The sequence below is a fragment of the Phragmites australis genome, chromosome 3, assembly GCF_958298935.1.
Source record: "Phragmites australis chromosome 3, lpPhrAust1.1, whole genome shotgun sequence".
NCBI classification, from domain to species: Eukaryota; Viridiplantae; Streptophyta; class Magnoliopsida; order Poales; family Poaceae; genus Phragmites; species Phragmites australis.
The window spans coordinates 23,989,519-24,011,069 of record NC_084923.1 but is presented as its reverse complement, the minus strand read 5'-3'; the positions used below and the strand labels follow the sequence as shown (position 1 = coordinate 24,011,069).

Sequence of the window (21,551 nt, the reverse complement as noted above, 5' to 3'; positions counted from 1 at the left end):
ATAGCGCAACCATAGGTAGCTAGCTATTTAGAACCCTGCTCTGCTCACAAAATACCATGACCTTGGCTAGTCTAAGCCGATCCGTACTAATTCCCATATCGTGTGGCACATGACACAACACTACAATCGCACATTGCTGATTACGTTTGGCGCTCAGGCACACAACCTTGTGGCCTCGACCCTTTTGGCCTTTACAAGGAATCAGGTCCGTGAGACCGTGACAACGAACGAAGCTTGCACAATGCAGTAAGCAAACTCAAATATCCTGTTGTAGTCTGACCAGTTTGAATATTTGGCACAGTTTACTGAACGCTAAAGTTTCACGGTGAATAATTTAATTCCCGTGTGAAATTGCAAGAGCGGAGCCTCAGATTAATTAGCATTTAGCAACCATGCATAACAAGGTGTCAATCAGATAACATGAACTCATTTGGACTCGTATCAGCGTAGTAAGCGCATCGTCGCAACTCACGCCCTGTCTTGCTGGCCATGCCCCGACGACGACGAGGAACCGCCCGGGGCGCCGCCAGGCTGGCCGAAACCCCCTCTCCCTCCCATTGCCATGTGATGCTGTTGGTGTTGTTGTTGCTGCTGCTGCGACGGCGGAGGCTGCTGCTGCGGCGAGCCGTACATCGGCTGCCCCATCATCATCATCATGCCGCTGGCGCCTGGACCGCCGTACCCAGCGTATCCGCCGGCATTGGCAGCGTTTCTTGGCATCTCGCTCTGCTGCTGCTGCTGCTGATGGGAAGCCATGGAGGCGGATGCGCCGGAGGACGCGGCGGCCCTCTCGCCCTCAATCTCGCGGAACTTGTGGAGGTAGTGCTTGAGCGGCTCGACGTAGTCCTCGAAGCCGAGCGTGGTCATGGCCCACAGCAGGTCGTCGCCGTTGATGGTCTTGCGCTTCTCGCGCTGGCACTTGTCGGAGGCCTCGCCGGTGATGAAGGAGATGAACTCGGAGACGCACTCCTGCACCGTCTCCTTGGCGTCCTTGCTGATCTTGGCGTTCGCCGGCAGTGCCTTCTTCATGATCCGGCTCACGTTGGCGATCGGCAGGAACCGGTCCTGCTCCCGCGGCGACGAAAGCTCCCCACCCGCGTTGCTCGGCCCGCCGGAGTCGTTGTCCGAGTCCGGCATCGCCGCCGACACCTCCCTCCTCTGTCTCCCGCCCTGCTCTGCCTCAAATCAAGAAACAGAGCAAGGAGCCCGAGGAAGCGGAGCAGGCAGCTGATGTCATCAAACGACTCCAATCAGTCGAAGCATCATGGGAGGCAAGAACTGGATGGATGCAAGAACAGAATCTATGGAGAAAAGAAAAGGAGGGAAAATTCTCGAGGAGTTTGTATTCTCGAGAGCTGGAGTGGAATAGTAATGGAGGGAGGGAGGGTGGTGGGGAATGGGCGGGTCCGTTGGATCGCGCGGATAAGAACGCATCCAGGTGTGAACGTGCTGCGCCTCCCGCCGTTAGTTTGGTGATAAGTATGTGCCACCTGGCGATTGGGCTGCCGTGGATGGACGCCACGCAAGACACATCCTGGCCGTCGCCGTGGGCCCATGAACACGTGGGACGGCGCCCCGCCCGTGAGGTGCGCAAGTGGCCGGTTTGCCACGTAGGAGCGCGCACTCGGACCAGATGAGTCCACAAGAGGAGGTATGCACCCAAAACAACATACTACTATACTATGGAGCCAGCCGCATCACGCATGCAGATCCATGAGAATTTGCAGGACATATCATTCTTCTGTTTACAGTAGAATTTACACAAGGATGCGCTGAAACACCATCTGACTCCTCAGCGATCTATCATACAAGGTAAAGTTCGACGACGCCTGCCAATCTGAATGTCTTGCTCCAGCGCTCATACAAATGCTTCTCCATCATCCAACAGTCCACAACTGGATTCCCTGCTCCAGTGCTATACACATCAACCTAAGGCACTGCATAATTTACATGACGATCTGACCATTTCTAACAGACTAACCAAACCATTCTTAAAGGCCAGACCCCATGACCATTCATAAGCTATCCTACAAGAGTTAAATTTGCACCAGTGGGACTCTGCTGATACAAGAACCCTGCATAAGCTGGATCACTCTACTAGCACTTCTCTTGTAATCTACATCCATCTCATCACATTTGGCTTCTTTCAGCTATGCTGTCGCTGTTAGCTTTCACATCACCGTCAGCCTTTCTTTTCTCAGCAGTACCATTCTTGCCAGAATCTACATCAACTTTGGTCTTAGCATTGTGATCGGCACCTTCAGCTTTACTATTGCCGCCAGCATCTGTTGGACTTTGTTCAGTATTAGTATTGCCTTCTTTTGCTTTGCCATCTTTATCAGCAGGGATTACAGCGATTTAGCTGTTCTCATTGTTGTTCGCTTCCTGAGTTTTGCCATCTTCTGCACATTCGACGCGTTCATCATTTTCATGACTGTTACAATCTTCAGCTTCACAACCATTGAAGTCTTCAGCATTGTTGCCACTATTTCCACTTCTACCTTCTTCTGCTCTGTCATCTTCAGTGTCATCATTTTCTCCTTTGCTAACTACTTCCAGTTTGCCATCTTTAGAAACTTGGAGGCTGTCAACATTTTTGTTCTTCACTGTTTCAGCTTTGCCAATTCTGGAACCTTGTATGGCATAATCACCGTTTATGTTGGGTGCAACCTTTTCACTCTTGCCATCCTCGGTGAATTCATCACCATTGTTTCCATTCTTTGTATCAGCATCAACTTGGCCATCTTGTGAACTTTCAGCAGCCTTACTGCTGTTTCCATTGTCAGCAGCCTTACTGCTGTTTCCATTGTCAGCAGCCTCTACAGAAGTCCCACCTCTGAAACCTTTTTCAGTAGTATTGCCATTTGTGTTCTTTGCAGTGTCTTTAATTTTACCACCTTGACCAGCCTGAAGTTCATTTCGCTTGTTGACACCCGATTCAACTGTTCGATCTTTTGCCCTCGCCTTAGCAGCTTGTTCAGCTCTAGCTTTTGCTTCTGCTGCTTCCTCCTCTTCTAATTCCTTCGTCTCTGCCTCCTCTGCTAGCCTAAAGAGTTCCTCTTCTATCAGGGACCTTATTAGTGGCTTTATCTCAAATAGATCCTTTCCAAAGTATTTGTCTGAAGATATGAAATCAAATCAGAAAGCTTCTACAGCTAATAAAACAACATTCTGCTTCATATATGCCTTAAAATTAGAAAAAAGACCAGACATATCTGCAAGCATCTGATAGAAAAGGACTCTTAAAAGGAACCAAGCAAAGACATACCGACTTTTTTTACCACCTCTCCAAAGGTCATCTGAAATGGATAAAAAGAAAAGAAACAGATAAATGGAAACTATAGTAGTGTCACATAACAACTATTGTATCTGACAATTCGACATTCAATAGAGAAATTGTTAAAGATAAATGATGTACAGTGTATCTCACCGTGGCAAAGTCTGCAGTATCCAAGATAAGAAAGATGGCTTCCCTCAGCTCATCCCTACTTGGTTTCAGTGCCTGTTTTCGAGGTTTCGAATCTCCTTTAGACTCCAGTTTAACTGTAACAGAAAAGGAACACGATTTTGTAATGTGGAACTAGTGGTCATCCAATCTGTTAGAAAAGCAGAATGCTTATATATTACGCCAGAGACTAGAAATTATGGAAGACCCATGTAACCTAGGAGTAGAACACAAGGTTGTGGTTAAGGTGAACTAACGTTTCAAGTCTTGTTCTCATTTAAAATCAAACTCCAGCATATTCTTGTTTTCCCTTCTATCTCAAAAAAACTAGAACTTACTTAGGGCCTGTTTGGCAGAGCTCGCAGAGCAGCTCCCCGAGTAGAATCAAGGAGAGCTCTGACAAACAAAATTTTTTAGTTTTTAACACCCAGATTGGAATTCGTGGGAGTGATTCACTGAAATAAACTAGATGCTGAGAGCTGAAAAAAATAGCTTCCCCTAATTCACTTTCCACAGAATCACTTTCAGCCACAAAATCATTTTCCTCAGAGAATCACTCCCTCCAAAGAATTTGTATCAGGAGGAACTCTACCAAAGAGGCCCTTAAAACCAATCTACAGTTATATTTCAAAGATGCATTCTTCTAAGTTAGTGCAATTCTAACCCAACACTGGTGAGGTTCCATAACCAATTTAGAGCAAACTACTGTCAACTCTTTTAATCCCTTGGCAACTAAGCACTTCAGCGTATGAAAAAGCATAGTAAATTACTGTATCTATGTTGCTCACGTGCTTCTCAGAAAGAATTTTCCAGGTATATATGCACTTGACTTTTTTTTACATAACAGTTCCAATCTACGAGGCCATGCAATCGCAAAACCATAACCTGATTGGTTGACACATGTGAATCTCTGCTGCTGATCTATGTTATCTCTTTTACTATATACCAAATTGAGCTCAATAAACATTTGATGATTAAGAACTGCTCTATTAAACCAATCACTTTAACTGTACTTGGCATAAATAATATTTCAATGCCTTCTTTTTCCGAAATTAGTACATACCATATATTCTCTTAGCAGCTATAGAGCTAACGAATTTTTGTGGATTCTTCTTAGTTCTAAAACATTACTTCCTGCCTTTGCTCCTGCAACAACAAGCGCAACACGTCCTAGTTTCTTTATTACAGGTTCTAGAAAAAAAATTATTACAGCTACCTTCATGGCTGGATAAAAGTATAAGTGGTCGGTTGTACCACCCTATTGTAAAGTTATATAACTAAAACGCATCTTTTCCAGCCACAGTAGTGTTAAATTAATAAAATCCAGTTCAAGAAAACAATAATAATGGTGCAATTCAGAATATTGAACGTAGCTTTCTTTGTTTTAAGTGTTTTATCCGCAAGCAGATATGCAAATATGCAGCACATATTCAGGCCAGGCAATATGCCCAGAAGCATACCGCAAGATTTGACTTGGTGATCTTCCTTTGGAGTTGCTTTTTTCTTGGTAACAGAGCATTTTTTCTTTTTTGAAGTCTTCATGTTGGTACTATCAAGTTCAGTAGCTGTAACCAAATTTGCAGATGGTGTGGTAATTAGTGCTTGTACATTTGTAGGAATTGGCGCTTCATTGAGAGTTACTCCATCCAAATTCTCTGACGTGGAGCCATTTATCCTTTTAGAAGGCTCAAGGTTGGCTTCTTCATTTGGGAATTTTCCTTTCTTATTGTCAGCACATACATATCTGTTATTCATCAAGTCACAGTCAGAATAGTTTATTCTATCCTCCACAACCTTCCTCCCTTCTGCTTCCTCTTCACCCTGAGTTTCCAATGCAGTACCTTCTCGTTTCTTTTTCTGCATTAGTTTGGAAATAAATAAAAAGATTAAGTGAAAGCAACGTATTGCAATGATATGATAAAACTTGAAAGAATTTGCAGAACACACCATAAATGAAATCCTAGGAATTCTAATAACTAAAGATAAATACGGAACTTTGGTGATGGTAAATAGAACAGTAGGCAGCATACAAACATAATTTACAAAAGGAAATATAATGCAAAGACAGTATACCTTCGAAGGTTTACTACTAGACAAATTCACTTCTTCTTTTATACGCTTTCTTTTCTTGATTTTCTGCAATAGATAAGACATGGGCTATGAAAAAGAATCAGTGTACCAATGATGATAATAGTAAAGCTGGCTTGATCTCACATCTACAGGAGTATGTAGGGCTGTAGCCTGTAGGTTAGCAGTTATGACAGAAAAAGGACAATATCTGCTATTCATTCTAGATAAATGTTTGAACAAATCGATATGACCAAAGTAACTTGCAATTTAGGACCTTATAAGGGTTTGTGCCATCAATGCCAGAACAGTGGTCCTTTGAGAATTTCATCAAAAATGACACCAGTTCCTCCTGAAAATGAAGAAGAGATATTTTTCAATGTGCATCCGCTTCCAGATGATTACAGACATTTCAAATATTTAGCTGGACCAACCTTCCTATTAGCTCTTGAGCCAATGATATCAAATGAACGGCACAGTTCGATTAGCGTATCCCTTTTACATGAGTTAAGCTTCTCCAGTAGCTCTGTCCTTTCCTGTTGTCAGGTCAATACCACAAGCAGTATCAAAGAAGCTGCAACAAAATAATAGACAGGAAGGACACACTGATTGAATACCGCCAAGCTGTTTCCAAATGGCTACATACCTCTTCTTCATGACAAGCATGCCCAGCAAGTTGGAGAATTCGCTCTCTTAAGTCAGTTACCTGGTAAGGGTTAACAAAACTAGGAGTTATTTCTGGTATGGAAGACACAATCCACAACCATCCAACTCAACTGAATACTTGACTTACACACAGCAAACAAACATATTGCACACTCTATTGCTAGATTTGATCCAGTACTACAATAAAAATAAAGCATGTATATGTAATTCTCAGCTTCAAGATATATTTCATCATGCCAGTGAGAACCATCAAGACAGTGGAGAGCTCAAAGCATGGTCAATCTATCAGTGCTTAAACAAGTGCAAAAAGTATCAACAATCTACCAGCAGTACCTATCAACTACCGAGCAATTAGCATAGCAAGCATATATGAAGAACAGGCTAATCCTCCTTGTTAGCCTATCTTTTGACTCCTGAATCTTTCCATGCAAATGCAGTCAATTAAGAGCGCCAGATGTGAGAGGCAAGTCCCTCCAAGGCAATGGAACTTAGCGGTCCATACAAATGGACGAATCTGATCGAACAGAGGGAGGCCGCAAGTGAAGGAAATTTGGCTTGATATCTCTCAAAGCAGATAAATCAGCCAGTTTGGATCGGGCACATGTTTGTACCAACAAAGAACCAAAACCTACCGATTCTTTCTCGACGAAGACCCAAGTAGTCTGTTTAATCAACTTAATTTCTGAAGCAACCTGCACAAATGCCAAAGAAAAAACAACCATCAGTTCAGGGCTTAATTTCTGTAGCAACGCACACAACCAAAACTTAATATCGTAGTTTCACCGGTTCTTGGAAACGTCAAGTGCACCAACCAACCCCTCACAGACACACAGTAGCAAGAATCTTGCTGTTCTTGCTCAATCCATGGCTGATGGAATCGCTAGGTAACCCCAAGTAGAAACAATAAAACGAAATAAGAAATGCGTTTTTCCCACTTTCACCCCCCCCCCCCGGTATCGGGATGTCTGCGCCCAGGCACACACCCAGGACTCCAGTAGAGTAGAAAGGCCCCTCTTAGCTCAGGGCTCAGGCGTGGACGCAGGACGCATCATGGGATGGGAATGTGAGTGTATGCTAACCTTGGATCGATCCTCGCCGGCGCCAGTGCTGGCACTCGCGCCGTCCACGCAGTCCATGGCGCCGCCGCGCTTGCCCCCTTTCTGTAGGTCAGCACCCAGCAGAGCAGGCGGGGCGATGTCACCGAAGAGAGCGGAACGCCAGAAAGAGGGGTGCTCACTGTTCAGTTCAGTGTGGCCTCACTGAGTTGAATGCTGAGCCAGAGCAAGTGAGCGGTGGAGGATGGAAAAGAGCCAATTAACCTACCGGATTAGGAAAAAAGTCCAACCTAATGTTTGCCTTGCATAAATGTGTCTCTTCGTGAGCTTTATCAATTCAGAATTTTAGTTAGTATTGTTAACATAGTATAGTAATTAGTTTTTCCTGATAAATAAAGTTTTTATTGATCTCAGACTATTATATTAAAGTGATACAATCGTACTGAGAACATTCTCGGTCTCTATAAAAAGATACACACAGCTAAAAAGAGAAGAGAAAACATAAAAAATTTAACAGATGTGAAAAACGAGAGATGCTAAGGGGCTCCAATCCGCCGGTTAGGCCGTCATCCATAGATCTGAGTAAAATACTCCCTAACCACCTTCCTCAAATACTGACACGCCACTATAACCATATACTGAGAACCCGACTTCTATAAAATGGCCCAAGTACAGAGTCAATGAGTACAGAGGTAGATAACCTGCAAATAAGATGAAATAATTCTTTTATCAAACATCATATCATTTTTGCATAACCAAAGTGACCAACAAGTAGCAGCTGCTTCCAACAGGACTTTCAGTTTCAAGTCCTTCCTAATACCCCGTAATCAAGTACCGAACATATGTGATACACTACGAGGCCGAAAAAATCCTGAAGCCGCTTGTATGATGGACCACAAGACGCGGACAAAACGGCATTCAAGAAAAGATGTTTAATTGTCTCTTCTTAGTGACAAAAAATACAATTCTTACTCCCATGCCAATTGCGCTTAGCCAGATTATCCTTTGTCAAAACCACACCTTGGCGTAAGTACCAAAGTAAGATTCTGATTTTGAGAGGCACTTTCAGTTTCCAAAGGCGTTTATTGAGATTGGGAACATCACTATGCATTAAGGCCCGATAGTGAGATTTCACCGAGAATTGTCCATTCTGGGTTAAGTTCCAGTGAAACACATCTTGGTCCTGAGAAAGCACAATATTGGCGATACAAGGAAGTAGAGTATTCCACGCTATTAATTTTGGCCCGATAAATTCCCTTCTAAAAGAAACATTAGGTGGGAAGGTTCGTAGAATATTTGCTACAGTATCTTGTTTGTTCTTTACTATATCGTGCAGACATGGACACTGTTGTCGCAGAGGTGAATTACCTAACCACCGGTCTTCCCAAAACCTGATTTGGGCACCATTTTTGATATTGAATGTTCCGAAATGTAGAAAACCTCGCTTCACCTTCATAAGGTTGCCCCAGAAATATGAATCCCCAGCTTTCCACTAGACCTGCGATAAGGGTTTAGAACCCAGATACTTATTGCAAATCAGCTGTTGCCAAACTCCATCAGATGTGAGCAGCTTAAATAGCCATTTGCTGAGTAAAGCAATATTCTTAGAATCAAGATCCTGGATTCCTAGACCTCCCTTAATCTCTGGGTCAGCATAAAATATTTCATTTAGCAAGGTGGAATTTTTTTTTCTTTTGATCGTTACTTTGCTAGTAGAACCTGAAGCAAAAATAATCAAGTTATTTGAGTACTCCTCTTGGTATAGCAAAGAAAGACATTATGTACATGTGCAAACTACTGAGCACTGAATTTGTCAATATTAATCGTCCACCAGTAGAAAGGTGTTTTCCTTTCCAACTACTAAGTCCCTTCTCCAACCGTTCCTCGACCCCTTTCCAGTCAGCATTCCTCAACTTCCTATAATGAATTTTTATGCCTAAATATTGCAGCGTAAATTCTCCCGTATCGCAGCCGAAAAAAGTTCAGTGTACTATTGGGTCATGGATTGAGCATCGCCAAAGCAAAACGATTCACTCTTATGAAAAATGATCTCAAGACCCTTAGTTGCTCAAAAGCACAAAGCAATAGCTTCATATTTCGAGCTTTTTCAAGGCCATGATCCATAAAAAGTATCGTGTCATCGGCATATTATAGGATAAAGATGCCATCATCTATGAGATGAGGCACCACTCCGCAAATTTGCCCATCAGCATTGGCCCTTTTGATAAGTACAGAAAGCATGTTAGCTACAATATTGAACAATATTTGTGAAAGAGGATCACCTTGTTGGAGACCTTTTTTGTTTGAGAAAAAGTCTGACGTCATCATTTACTTTAATTGCTACACTACCACCCGAAACAAAGGTCTCAATCCAAGAAATCCACTTGGGCGAGAAGCCTTCCATTCCTAATGTTGTAGCAGGAATGATCATTTGACCTTGTCATAGGCCTTCTCAAAATCGACTTTAAAAATTACACCACTCATTTTCTTTATGTGAAGTTCATGTATTGTTTCATGTAAGATGACAACTCCCTCTAGGATATTTCGTCCTCGCATAAACACAGTTTGAGTTGGACTAACCACTCGATCTGTAATTGAATTAAGCCAGTTTGTGGCTACCTTTGTGAAAATCTTGAAGCTGACATTCAGCAAACAGATAGGTCTATATTGCTGGATCTGATTTGCCTCGTTGATTTTCGGTAGAAGAGTAATCACTCCAAAATTTAGGCTAAACAATGGTAGATCACCCACATATAATTCATGGAGTAAGTTCATCAAGTAAATCTTAATGACATCCCAGAACCTCTGGTAGAATTCTACCGGAAACCCATCTGAGCGGGGGGCTTTATTGTGTTCCATTTCGAACACAGCATCCCGAACTTCCTTCTCTGAGAAGGGTGCCATAAGGAATTCATGCTCAGACTCTGAGACCTGAGAAACGTCCACAGCTCTGGACTCATCTAGAGAGAAGCAACTGTCCTCTGGTGGCCCAAACAAAGTCTTATAATAATTTGTAATATAGGTCTTTAGAGCGGACTCTCCTTCAATTTTTCCTTCCTGTTGCTCTAGGCAAAAGATCATTTTCTTTCTATGTTTACTATTGGCAACCATCTGGAAGTACTTGGTATTATTATCACCTAGCAGGACGTCTATCACATTCGCACGTTGGTACATCTTGAGTTCTTCTTCACAAAGAAGTCTAGCTAGCCGATCTCGAGATTGAGTCAACTGCTCTCACTCAAAGTCGGTCAGGCTGCGTACCTCAGTGGCAATATCCAAATCATCTACAATGTATTGAAGGTTGGATTTTTCTTGTTTGTAAGTGTCACTCATATGTGCCTCCCAACCCCGTAGATGTCTGCGCAGAGCGCTCATCTTGTTATTCCATCGTTGGGCATAGTTACGTCCTTTTACCGGCTTATTCCAGATTTCCACCACTCTTTCACGGAAATCATCCCAAGTGAACCAGCTAAGTTCTAATTTGAAATGTCTTCGGTTTGCAGGGAAAGCCGCCATTCCAATGTCAAGCAACAGGGGCGTGTGGTCCGAAACACCTCTGTCTAGAGCATGTACAGAAACCAACGAATATTTAGACTCCCATTCCGTAGTCATAAGCACACAATCTAACTTTTCATAAGTCGGAGTAGGAAGGGAGTTTGCCCAAGTGAATTGTCGGCCTGTTAAATCGATCTCTCTTAGATCAAAGCTATCAATAACAACATTGAACAGAAAAGGCCAACGGTCATTGTATCTGTTGTTATTTTTCTCATTGATATTCCTCGGGATATTGAAATCCCCAACTATCAGGGATGGGAGGTCGTCCTATGTTGGTCCATAGACCGCCATTAGAATACATTTAAATTTGTTAATCTTGTTGGAAAGATGGAATTTGATTAAAAAAAATCCCTTCCGCAATCAGAGACAAATCTAGAGTGGATGCATTTATCCCAAGGAGAATACCTCCAGACCTGCCACAAGGAGGGAGACAATGCCAAACAAAATCAACACTACCAGAAAGGTGAGCCTAATTTGTTTTTGACATATCGCACTTCCCTGTTTCTAAAATAGCCACAAAATCTAAGTTATGCTCCCTAATAGCATCTGCAACATACCGAAACTTAGCCAAGTTATAGAGACATCTGCTAATTCCAGAAGATGTCTTTCATTGGAAAACTTTTTTATTGGATTTTTTTGTCACTGTTCGAGCTCCTTCACCCTTTTTTCTTAGAGGATGATTTAGACTTTTTAGAAGTAGCCATAAGGTCACAAATTTTTGTGCATAGCTCCTCCTCATCTCAATCGACCTCCGACACATCCTTAATTAAGTGAGTGAGTAGGCACCGTCAGGTTCAATGCCCTCATCATCACTTTCGTCAAAAAGCTTCGTCTCTTTTGTGTAACCATAAAACAAAATTTATTCATTGCATTGGAATTAATTGCCAGCTTCAATCTGTCTACTTCTACATTTTTCAAAGCATTGATAGAAAGATTTATTTCATTGCTACAGCTACCCAAAGAAATTCCTATTTTACCCAAATATGAAGTAAACTTCTCCTTATGTAACGAAGCAATAGAAAAACCGAAAGTAGATTGTGGCATACCTAAAGTAGATTCTCGAGTTGTACCAGCCGAGCGTTGAGACTTTGTGAAGTCAGTCACCGTCACAGTCGTCTTTGGAGAATCCAGATTACGGGCCACAGCCCGCTTCATAGCTTTGTCCATAGTATCTTCATTCGTCATTGCGATTCTGTCCGGAGAGGAGACTACATTGAAGTGGTCACTTCGGCGTGGACCACCCTTGGCCAACAGAAGGGCCACCAAGGTGGTCTAAGACTCGGCGTGTCCCAAGACCACACCGTCATTTGCTGACGCCGCCACCAGGGGCTGCGCAGCCGCCCCAGGGTGGGGTACGGATGAAGGCTAACTCCCACCTCAGTTGGTCGCCGTCACATCCGCTTTCGAGGGAGGATACCGAGTGAGCACCGGCTAGGAAGCTTTGTCCAGGGCCTGCATGTTCCCGAGAGCCGGCCAAACGGAGGGCCGCGGAGTTTGCTTCACCGATGGCGAGACCAAAGGGGCTGGCGGCCTACCCATTTCAGAGCTGGGCATGCCCACTATGAAAGCTCTAGGCATAGCAACTCTACCCCCTGGCGGCCCAGCAATCCCCTCCTCAAGGGGAGCTTCCGGCTAGGAGACGACACCTGAGGAGTCGCCACGGTGGGCTGAGACCGCACAGCGACCAGCAACGTCAAAGGGGCCTTGGGCGCGAACTGTGAAGAGGAGAGCTCACACCCAAGTTTGCTGGCATCCGGTCCAGCAACCGCTGAAGATGGAGACCGAAGGATCACCGGCTCGGAAGCATCATTCGTGGCATGCACATTCCCGGTCGTCGGCCAATCGGAGAGCCTCTAAGTTGATTGGCCGGCGTGCTCCACCTGAGCAGGCAGCGCCACATGAGGAGGCAACGACACAAAAGAAAAGACCAAAAGTTTGCTCCAGCGTGGTGTCCTTAGATGTGGCACCCGAATGGCCAACCAAATCAGCAGTGAACTCCGGCACCACCCTCAAAACACCCTCATTTGACGTTGAATCTGAGCAGCCGAGATGAACCACCTACGGATGATCGGCGGTGACCAGCCTTTCCGCCTGAGAACCCACTGGATGTGGCACCTCAAATGCACCCAGGTGCGGACTCTGCGAAGCATCCTGCAGGAATCGTCCATCCTCCAAAACGACTTGTGAAGGCGTATCCCCGACCCTTTGCTGAGATCGCTCACATATAGTCATCTTCTTCTTGAAAGGAGTCACCGTAATGAAGCATGGTGCAACTAAACCAGATAGCGCACTCGTTAACGTGGTCCTATCCACTTGCATAGGAACAAAAGATGGTTTGTTGCCATTATCTTGAGTATTATTACCTTTTGCCTTCTTTTTTGCGTGGTCCTGAGGTGCGTCGTGGTCATCATCCAACAAATCATCCTCATCACCATCAAAATCAGCATCAGGAGGATTAGACACCAGACTATCATTAGTGACAAAGCCCTGATCCTCTAGTGTAAAGGTGATTTCATAACCCATACGGCTAAAGACCACATCTTACTTAGCTGGCAACAAATTGGAATATATAAGATCAATCTGGACCCGAACAATGCCTCGGCTCCTTAAGCATTGCATATCAATATCCAACGGGGCGCCTATCACTGTTGCTATGGCCCAGATTGCCATATAATGCCGAAAGGCCGAAGGAATACCCTCTATATGCACTCAAACTGATTTGAGATGGAACAATGGGTTTGGCTCATCAGATAACTTCCATTCTCCGATGGAAATAGTAGCCCCTTAAGCTTTGATATGGAACTCAGCATCCACCATCTTATTCAGCTCTTCCGAATTTGAAAAAGCCACAAGATAACTATCTGCTCCCTGTGGAACTGCCTCCCAGTTCCAGTCAGAACGGATCATTCGTCAAAGTTCATTCTAAATGATTTCTGCTGTTAAACGGTTACCTTTAACCTTGACCAACGCTATTGGTGGTGAATATAGGTCATTTCCATTGTTACCGGTTTGGTTCACTTGAAAACCCATTTTGTCAGCACCAAAACCGAGCATCAATGCATTCAGCTTCAGGAGCTTTAGGATCGGACACTTAGTGGAGAGGTGATCATCATGCTTGTCACAAATGACGCAGTAGAGAATTGCGTCGCATGCCTCCATCGAGTGACCCTTCATCTTGCATAGGAAGTAGAAAATCTTCTTCTATTTTTGCTTGCCTTCTTTTGTCTCGGCTGCATGAGACAAAGTCGCTGGAGACGTCACCACGCCAGGAAAGGTAAGCTTGCTGCCCTCCACCCTCGAAGAGCCGAGAGAATGTTCGGGGCCACGTCCTCAACCTCCACCCCATGGACCAAAGCCAGGGTGCCCTCCAAGGGGAAAATGGCGTGTCGAGAGGCCAGCACCGAACGTGAATTGCCCCCTCCTTGGCTAGAACCTGGTCCTGCCTATCCTCCAAATCCGTCGAAGGTGCTCGCCGACTGAACATCGGAAAGCGAATTGAAGATGGGGGTAGAGGATTACGGTGGCTTGCTCTAACCATGGCCATCGAAAGTTCTAGAGAGCCCAACTTCGGGCCGTCTAGAACCTTTGGTTGGCGCTTGCAAGGTTGCTGAGTCCATCGGTTGCCGTTCCAGGTATGTTACCACCCTGGCCACCTATCGGCGCACCAGCGATTTCTCGACCCTGGCCACCACCTACCGCAGGATTAGAGCCTGTCATCACTACTTGGGCATAGGACGGAGAAAGAACTGAATAAGTGGAAGAGGTGATCTGTTGTTTTTGCTGTGGAATAGAGCACGTCGATTTGGTTGAGCATAAGGAAGACGCTCCTGCACAAATGGAAGTTCTCCGAACACGGATCCTGCAGAGAGCTACAGTGGAGTGCATTAGGAGCACTCCACAGCCGTTGATTTGGAGGTGAATGGACTGGATCATCTGATACAGTACACTACAGTACCTGGTGCTACAGTACATATCCGTGGTACAGCAGAATCAAACACTGTAGCTACAGTACCCTCAGTAAATAGTGATTGATTAATGCAGAAAACTGTAGCAGTAGACTCATATTACTGTATAAACAGTAATCCTCTGCATTAATCGTCATTAATGCAGAGGATCCGTGTCCAAGTTCTCCGCCTCCAAAATGTACCAAATATGTAGATATTGCTACGGCAGTGCTAGACCAGCACGCCTTTCATGAAAGTGTTGGGGTCCTGCAGAGAAATCACGGGAGATAGATCAGCCGAATTACAAATGGACTTACCAAAATTCGATGATTTGGCTCTCGGAAAGTAATCCCCCGGGACCATCACTGATTCTGCCTTTCGCCTGGGGATCGGTCCACACCAAGGACGCATCAACCAACCCCGGCTCTTCCCATGCCGGGACTCTTTCGCAGTCACTAGAGAGGGTGTTGCCGGCCTCGGTGATGAAACAGCAGCATCACTGACACTGAGATGCTGAACCACCACATCGACAATGAGTGAAGCCAAAGCAGGAGTATTCATGTCGTCCACCGCGCTCTCCTCCGTGATCAGAATCTCTTCATCAGTGAAACTTGCAAGCTGCGTCGCCTGGATGATCTCTTGGACAGAAGGAGTTCGCACGTCACTGACATCCTTCACTGCCAATGGCGACGCAATGCCATCCATGGCCGCTGGAACTCAGATGCCAGGAAGGCCCGAGCGGGCTATCTCGGTCTGGCGCAAGCTCACGCGAGGGGAAAACCAGGTGTACCCTGGCAGTCACCAGTGGCGGCGGAACACCTTGGGCGCAAATCCAAAATCGCCACCAATCTTGCCACCGTAATTTCCGCTATCAGTGAAAATGGTGTTTGCCAAATACGGTCTTTAACTATTCTACTGCTTATATATTGAGATTTTTGGATTCATGTCACCAGCCTTTTTTGCTTGGATTTTGCCACTACTAGCAAATTGGTGTTGCCGTGCCACTAGAAAGCAGTGGTTTTTTTCATTTATTATTCAGGAGTGACTTGTTCATAGTTGATTAAGAAAGCCACTTCCTACCACACATTAATATCCACTATCTCACAAGTGTTGTTTCTATATATAATCTTTACTTATTAATCTCTAAGTAAAATAAGTCTTTCCAAAGCCCGTAAACAAAATATGATATCTCAAGAATTATATGGATATTATTATATTACTGTTATTCAATGGTAAAGATGGAAGAATCACATTAAGATCTTATTTGCATTCACACACTACAACTAGTGTTACCTAGATATGTACACAGGTGTCAAAATCTGACTCAGAATTCAAGTATCCGAGTATCTGATTCGGTTAAAAAAAAATTAGACACGCAAAATATAATTAAGAATTTGATATAGGTATTGAAATCTGACTTAGATTCGGACTATCTAATTCAATAAAAAAAATTAAATACGGATATCTAGATAGCCCTGATTACAACACTATGGAGAATGATTTGCATCCACTCGCTACTCCATTGCTCACAACCTTGTTTTAGAATTTAGTTTTGTACTTAGCACGAAATCATATGTATAAGAAAGACAATCCTAAAATAGTTTCTTTATTCTTCTTTTTTCTTGTGATCAAGGAGCTTCTTTATTTTGTCAATCTCTGTCAAAAGAATGCCAATACAATTGCACAGCATCGCCAATCGAGGATCTCCCATGTTTCTTCGCTAGCTAGTGGGAGCTTTCGTCGCTGCTGATGTCGCCCCACCTGACGTTGTAGTTGGCGGCGAGGTAGTGCGCGCCGACGGGGCCCCGGCTGCCGTACGGGTAGAGCTCCGGCGCCACCCTTTTATGCTCCAGCTCCCTGAGCACGGGCGTGAAGATGCCCCACGCCGCGTCGAGCTCGTCGCTCCGGATGAAAAGCCGGCGCTCGCCCTCGATGGCGTCCAGCAGCAGTCGCTCGTACGCGTCCGGGATCTCGCGGCGGTACCGCTCGGAGTAGAGCAGGTTGAGGTTGCTGCTGTCGAGCCGCACGCCCAGCCCGGGCACCTTGTTGTTGATCTTGAGGTAGATCGCCTCGTCGGGCTGCACCCGGAGCACCAGCTCGTTCGTCGCCTTGTCCAGGTCCGTGCCGATGTTCCGGCGGTACAGGTTGCCCGGCACGCGCCGGAACTGCACCCGGATCTCCGCACTGCGACCAGTTTCCATTGCCATTTCAGTTCATCAGCAAGAACACGCAAGGTAGAGCTGAGGTGGATGGTACCGTCGAGTGTGCAACGCTTTGCCGGCTTTCATGAGGAACGGCACGCCGTCCCACCGTGCGTTGTCAATGAAGAGCGCCGCGGCGGCAAAGGTCGGCGTGATGCTCCCCTTGGGCACGGTCGGGTCGTCGGCGTAGCCGGGGTACGACCTCCCGCCTCTCGTGTGGCCCTTGTACTGCCCCACCACCACGTCCTCCAGCTTCAGCTGCCTCATCGATCTCAGCACTTTCACTTTCTCGTTGCGAATGTCCTCGGCGTCAAGGCTGACCGGAGTTTCCATAGCAAATAGGGCCAGGATTTGCAGCAGGTGGTTCTGCATTATGTCCCGGATGATCCCGTAGTTGTCAAAGTAGCTGCAATTCAACAAGGACATCATTATCGGTTGGTTTCATTGGATTGGCCAAGTTCCATTGAACTTTGTATGTAGTTTGAGCATTATGGAACAAGGTGCTGCAGACCCGCCTCGACCCTCGGTGCCAAAATCTTCAGAAAATATGAGCTGCACATTCCGAATGTAGTTCCTCGACCACAGTGGTTCAAAGACGAGGTTGGAGAAACGGAGGACTGAAAGATTCTCAACCAGCTCCTTGCCCAGATAATGGTCAATCCTGCATGACACCCAGATGGTATTTGTTCGGTTCGTATGCTTCAAGACAGAGTATCTGAAATTGTTCATCATATCACTTGCCTGAATATTTGCTCCTCGGCTAAGTACTTCTTTAAGGATCGAGTGAGCTCCCCTGAGGACTCCGAGTCGCGACCGAATGGCTTCTCCACTATAAATCTTGTCCAACCGCTTGAAGAAGACGCAGTGCGGCTAGCAGATCTTACCACATCGACGAATATGTTCGGAGGAATGGACAAGTAAAATAGCCTGTTTGGGAGCTTGCCTGCCTGATGACACGTAGGTTTCATGAGTACTGAAGCATGACTACTTTGCATTGCCACAGAAATACATTGACAACCTTGAAAAGTGAACTCCAATTGAGAACTAAGCTAACAAGAGTATTTGTAAAAGCATCACTCTTCCATATTCACAATTCACCATATGAACCTAGGAACCTTTGTTTTAATTGAAGAGCCTAGTAACATTTGCTGAATTGTGTAGCAGATTAAGCATAATGGTTACTTACTAATCTTATTATAAAGGAACAATGGTTGCTTTATTTTCAAATCCAAACTCAAGTAACAGTAGGATTACCTCTTTTTCTTTAAGCTTTCTGTCTAATTCAGCAAACCCCTCCTCTGAGTTGTACAGCCCAGATTGGTAAAAGCACCTCTGAAGAAACTGTTCCATCTTATCACCGCAGTTTTCCCTATTAATTTCTCAAATAGAATGTGCATTATATTAACTTCGGTGATTGAGAATATCTACAAAAACTAAGAAGTGAAACTGAACGGAGGCTGGAGAAGCTTAGACCAATTACATAGCAACAAGATGTGAAAAGATTGAATTTCTGAACTTTGTTCATCTTTTTTTATGGCAAAGCTTCTACCATCCGTTCAAAATTATCGTATAATGATCTGAGATGATGTGATGCAATGCCATAGTACAGACTACAGTTTTCTCTATTTCAGCTCGCAAAATCAGATAACTGGTACTGGATTGAGGCAGGGCCCTACATTATTGTGGTTCGTAATTTCAGACCAATGCATTGCATACTACTCACAGAGCAAGAACTGAACCAGTAAGTGTTGGCACGGCCAACAAGCGTAACAATGCAAAAAATGTAACCATACCTTTTGTCGATCCGGCATGTTAAAGTCATACTAATCATGTTCCTGAGCTCTTCATCGCTCATCTTGCTACGTGCATAACCGAACACTGTAAAATGCTGCATTAAAGGTTAACTGAAACTGTAAACCACCAGACTAAAAAGCCCAAACTGAAGGACTGAACAGCAGGGCACATGGAACTTCAGGACTATCATCACTGGCAGCCGAGCAAGTAGGTCACAAACCTCCGGGAGACAATCCTCGTAGAACAATGCGAAAAGCGCCGGGAAGATCTTTTTCTTGGCGAGGTCGCCAGAGGCGCCGACGACGGTGATGCTGACAGTGCTCCCTCCCTGCCCCGGCACTCCGTCTCCAGATGCCTTCCCACCTAGCACCTCTGCAGGAACCAATTCTGCGTATAGTCATCATGCAATGCTAGCTAGCAACTAGCAGACTAACAGCTACTTGAACTGTGGATTGCAGCTGGAATTACCATTGCCGAATGAGGCATTGATCTGTGGATGCCCATTGGAGGACTTCGCCCTGAGAAGACACGTTCTTCTTGCGACAAGGATCCTGTGAGGCTTGCAATTGTGGTATGATCCGATCCTTGCGTTGCGCGGACGAGCCGAGAAGAAGGCAGCCGGGTGGAAACGTAAGCCGGTGGTCGCCATCGAATCAATGGAGCAGGAAGGGAACAGGGGTGGTTGCTGGTGTTAATCCATTTGGATCAGGATCAGCTGCGGAGGTAGAGTTAGATATTGGTTTGGACAGATGGGCTTTGATGTTCTTGGTAATTGCTTTCTGAATCCTGACGGTAGGGAGGGAGGGAGGTTGGAGGTGGTGGTCCAGCGATAAGTGGTCACGGCTAAGGCCTTCAAGATATTTCTTTTTCCCCTCTCTTTCTTTCTCCTTGGTTTAGGAATACGATGTTTTGTATCTTTGCGTGTCAGAGCAACTCAAGTAGTAGTGAAATCCTTATGTTCGGTGGCAGCCTTCTGCTACAAGAATTGGACAAAGAGCTTCAATGGAAGGCACGTTGGACAGCATGAGGCAAGCTCCAAACAGATGAACTGAAAAAGATAAGTATGGCCACCATGTTTAAAGCTTAAGAATTTTAATCCTTTGTTGAAATGGAAGCTGGCAGGAGAGTTGTCTGAATCGTGTTAATAGGAAGGAGAAGCCCGACGGGCAAAAAAAACAAGAGTTCCGAGCCGACACAAAAAAAGGAGAGAAAAGGAAGAGAAATAAGAATTTTAATTCAATTGCACTGATACTAAGTTTCCACTAAGGAAAGAGCTTTACAACTTTATACATCAAGATGTTATCAAATATAGCCACGCAACTGCACGGGCCAGTTTGCTAGTTGTACACTACTCAGCTAACTGTTGCAGTGATAAGTACTATGCAAATTAGAAAAGATTTACTACAATCATAACACTGCATCACGTGTGACTTGTTGAATGCTCATCTAACAGTTAAGACAGTAACAGAAAAGTAGTAAAATTTCAGTTACTTGAATAATACACACTCCCCTTTAAAATAGGTGCTATCTTAAGATCTTGCGCAAAAACAAAGTTGTAATATCTCACCACTCGATTTAACGTTAGTTACATGCACCAGCACCTCCAAAGTCTGCAGCTAGATGCACAAATTTCTTAGTTTCCTAACTCATGTTCTGCCAATACAGAGCCCTGTCAGGCAAATTTGACACAAAAAATGCTGTCAGAAATGCACATCGGTCTTAGCGGTGCCAGCTGGGCGTCTACAACACGTAATTGTCGACGAAATACATATCCAAACGGTTCTCTTATTTTACCGATAGTTTTTAACTGCAAGGGTTTCTCCTCTATGAGAAGTTTTACATATCGAGATGGACATGGATCAGCATGATATTCTGTTTCAGTTAGGCTTTGAGGGAGCGGCTGAAATCAGCCATTAATTGCCGATTAAGCAAGATGCTCTCACTAAACCATCGAGAACTTGTGCATATAGAAAATTTAATGAATAAAACAATGTATTATTTTCAAATCTTTTGCAGTCCGTGGTCTAATCCATCCTGCGGGCCCTATTTTTCCTAGGTAGCAGATCATATATTGTTATTGTCCTGCGCCAAGCCGCCAACCATACAGAACCACTCAAAACTTAATACACAAGATTTCTGCAAGAATTTACAGGACTCAGTAGGATTCCGATGAGATTCTTTGCAAGGAATTGAGTTTCCTAGTACCTAGTGACGGAGCTTAGACAAAAAAATCAAAAGGAGTAAAGCTGAAAATTGACAATTCATAGATGGTCAATTCAAAGCCTAACTAACGAATTAATCTAAATACTAGTATTTTACTAGGTAATTGTATAAATATTGGGGGGCCAAGGCCCCAAGGCCCTAATGAAGATTCGTCCCTGCTCATACCATGGAGGCGGACTACCTTTTTTAGATAAAAAGAAAAATTCCAACTTTTGCATCTTTCACTGCATACAACTTAAATTCACTATTGTATCGTATCAAACATGAAAGAAACAAAAGGATAGAGATTAACCACGAACAAATCAGATGACACTCCAGGAAGCCCCAAATGTCGGAGAAATGATGCTCATGAATGGTCGGGCGAGTGGCGCGGATCTGCAGGTATCATATGAAACCAAACACTGTAGCTTAAGTGGTAAGCTAGCTAGCTTGAGCTTGAGTCATGGACCCAAGCCTTTTGATTAGGTCATTAAGGAAGTCGAGTCATCTGACAGAAATCACGGGTCCTGAAAATAAAAAAAGGAAGCTGGAAGTCCAAGTGAGGTGGAAGAACAAAAGGCCTTGGCTACAGTGACCATATGTTATAGCTCAGTTAGTTAGA

The 21,551-nt window shown here is 44.5% G+C and overlaps 3 protein-coding genes across 4 annotated transcripts; all 3 read right to left on the bottom strand.

Annotated features, from left to right (window-relative positions):
* Nucleotides 1-351: 351 nt before the first annotated feature.
* Nucleotides 352-1,405, bottom strand: LOC133912689 (nuclear transcription factor Y subunit B-8-like). Its single transcript, XM_062355549.1, has one exon. It carries the CDS (start codon nucleotides 1,135-1,137, stop codon nucleotides 469-471), a length of 669 nt encoding a protein of 222 aa, XP_062211533.1. The 5' UTR covers nucleotides 1,138-1,405; the 3' UTR covers nucleotides 352-468.
* Nucleotides 1,406-1,710: 305 nt separating this feature from the next.
* LOC133912688 (DEK domain-containing chromatin-associated protein 4-like) lies at nucleotides 1,711-7,450 on the bottom strand. The gene is made up of 10 exons (XM_062355548.1): nucleotides 7,258-7,450; nucleotides 6,811-6,870; nucleotides 6,159-6,218; nucleotides 5,947-6,048; nucleotides 5,790-5,864; nucleotides 5,519-5,581; nucleotides 4,906-5,302; nucleotides 3,431-3,543; nucleotides 3,269-3,299; nucleotides 1,711-3,119 (listed from the first exon to the last, which is right to left on the bottom strand). The coding sequence occupies exons 1-10, from the start codon at nucleotides 7,312-7,314 to the stop codon at nucleotides 2,359-2,361; spliced, it is 1,719 nt and encodes a 572-aa protein (XP_062211532.1). The 5' UTR covers nucleotides 7,315-7,450; the 3' UTR covers nucleotides 1,711-2,358.
* An 8,856-nt stretch (nucleotides 7,451-16,306) lies between these two features.
* LOC133912687 (glucose-6-phosphate 1-dehydrogenase, chloroplastic-like) lies at nucleotides 16,307-19,582 on the bottom strand. 2 transcript variants are annotated; one of them, XM_062355546.1, is made up of 8 exons: nucleotides 19,196-19,582; nucleotides 18,948-19,114; nucleotides 18,727-18,821; nucleotides 18,188-18,302; nucleotides 17,675-17,880; nucleotides 17,445-17,594; nucleotides 16,989-17,339; nucleotides 16,307-16,916 (listed from the first exon to the last, which is right to left on the bottom strand). In XM_062355546.1, the coding sequence occupies exons 1-8, from the start codon at nucleotides 19,374-19,376 to the stop codon at nucleotides 16,457-16,459; spliced, it is 1,725 nt and encodes a 574-aa protein (XP_062211530.1). In that variant the 5' UTR covers nucleotides 19,377-19,582; the 3' UTR covers nucleotides 16,307-16,456. The 2 variants fall into 2 exon arrangements, with proteins under 2 accessions (XP_062211530.1, XP_062211531.1); XM_062355547.1 differs by having other exon boundaries at nucleotides 18,948-19,099; nucleotides 19,196-19,580.
* Nucleotides 19,583-21,551: the final 1,969 nt, after the last annotated feature.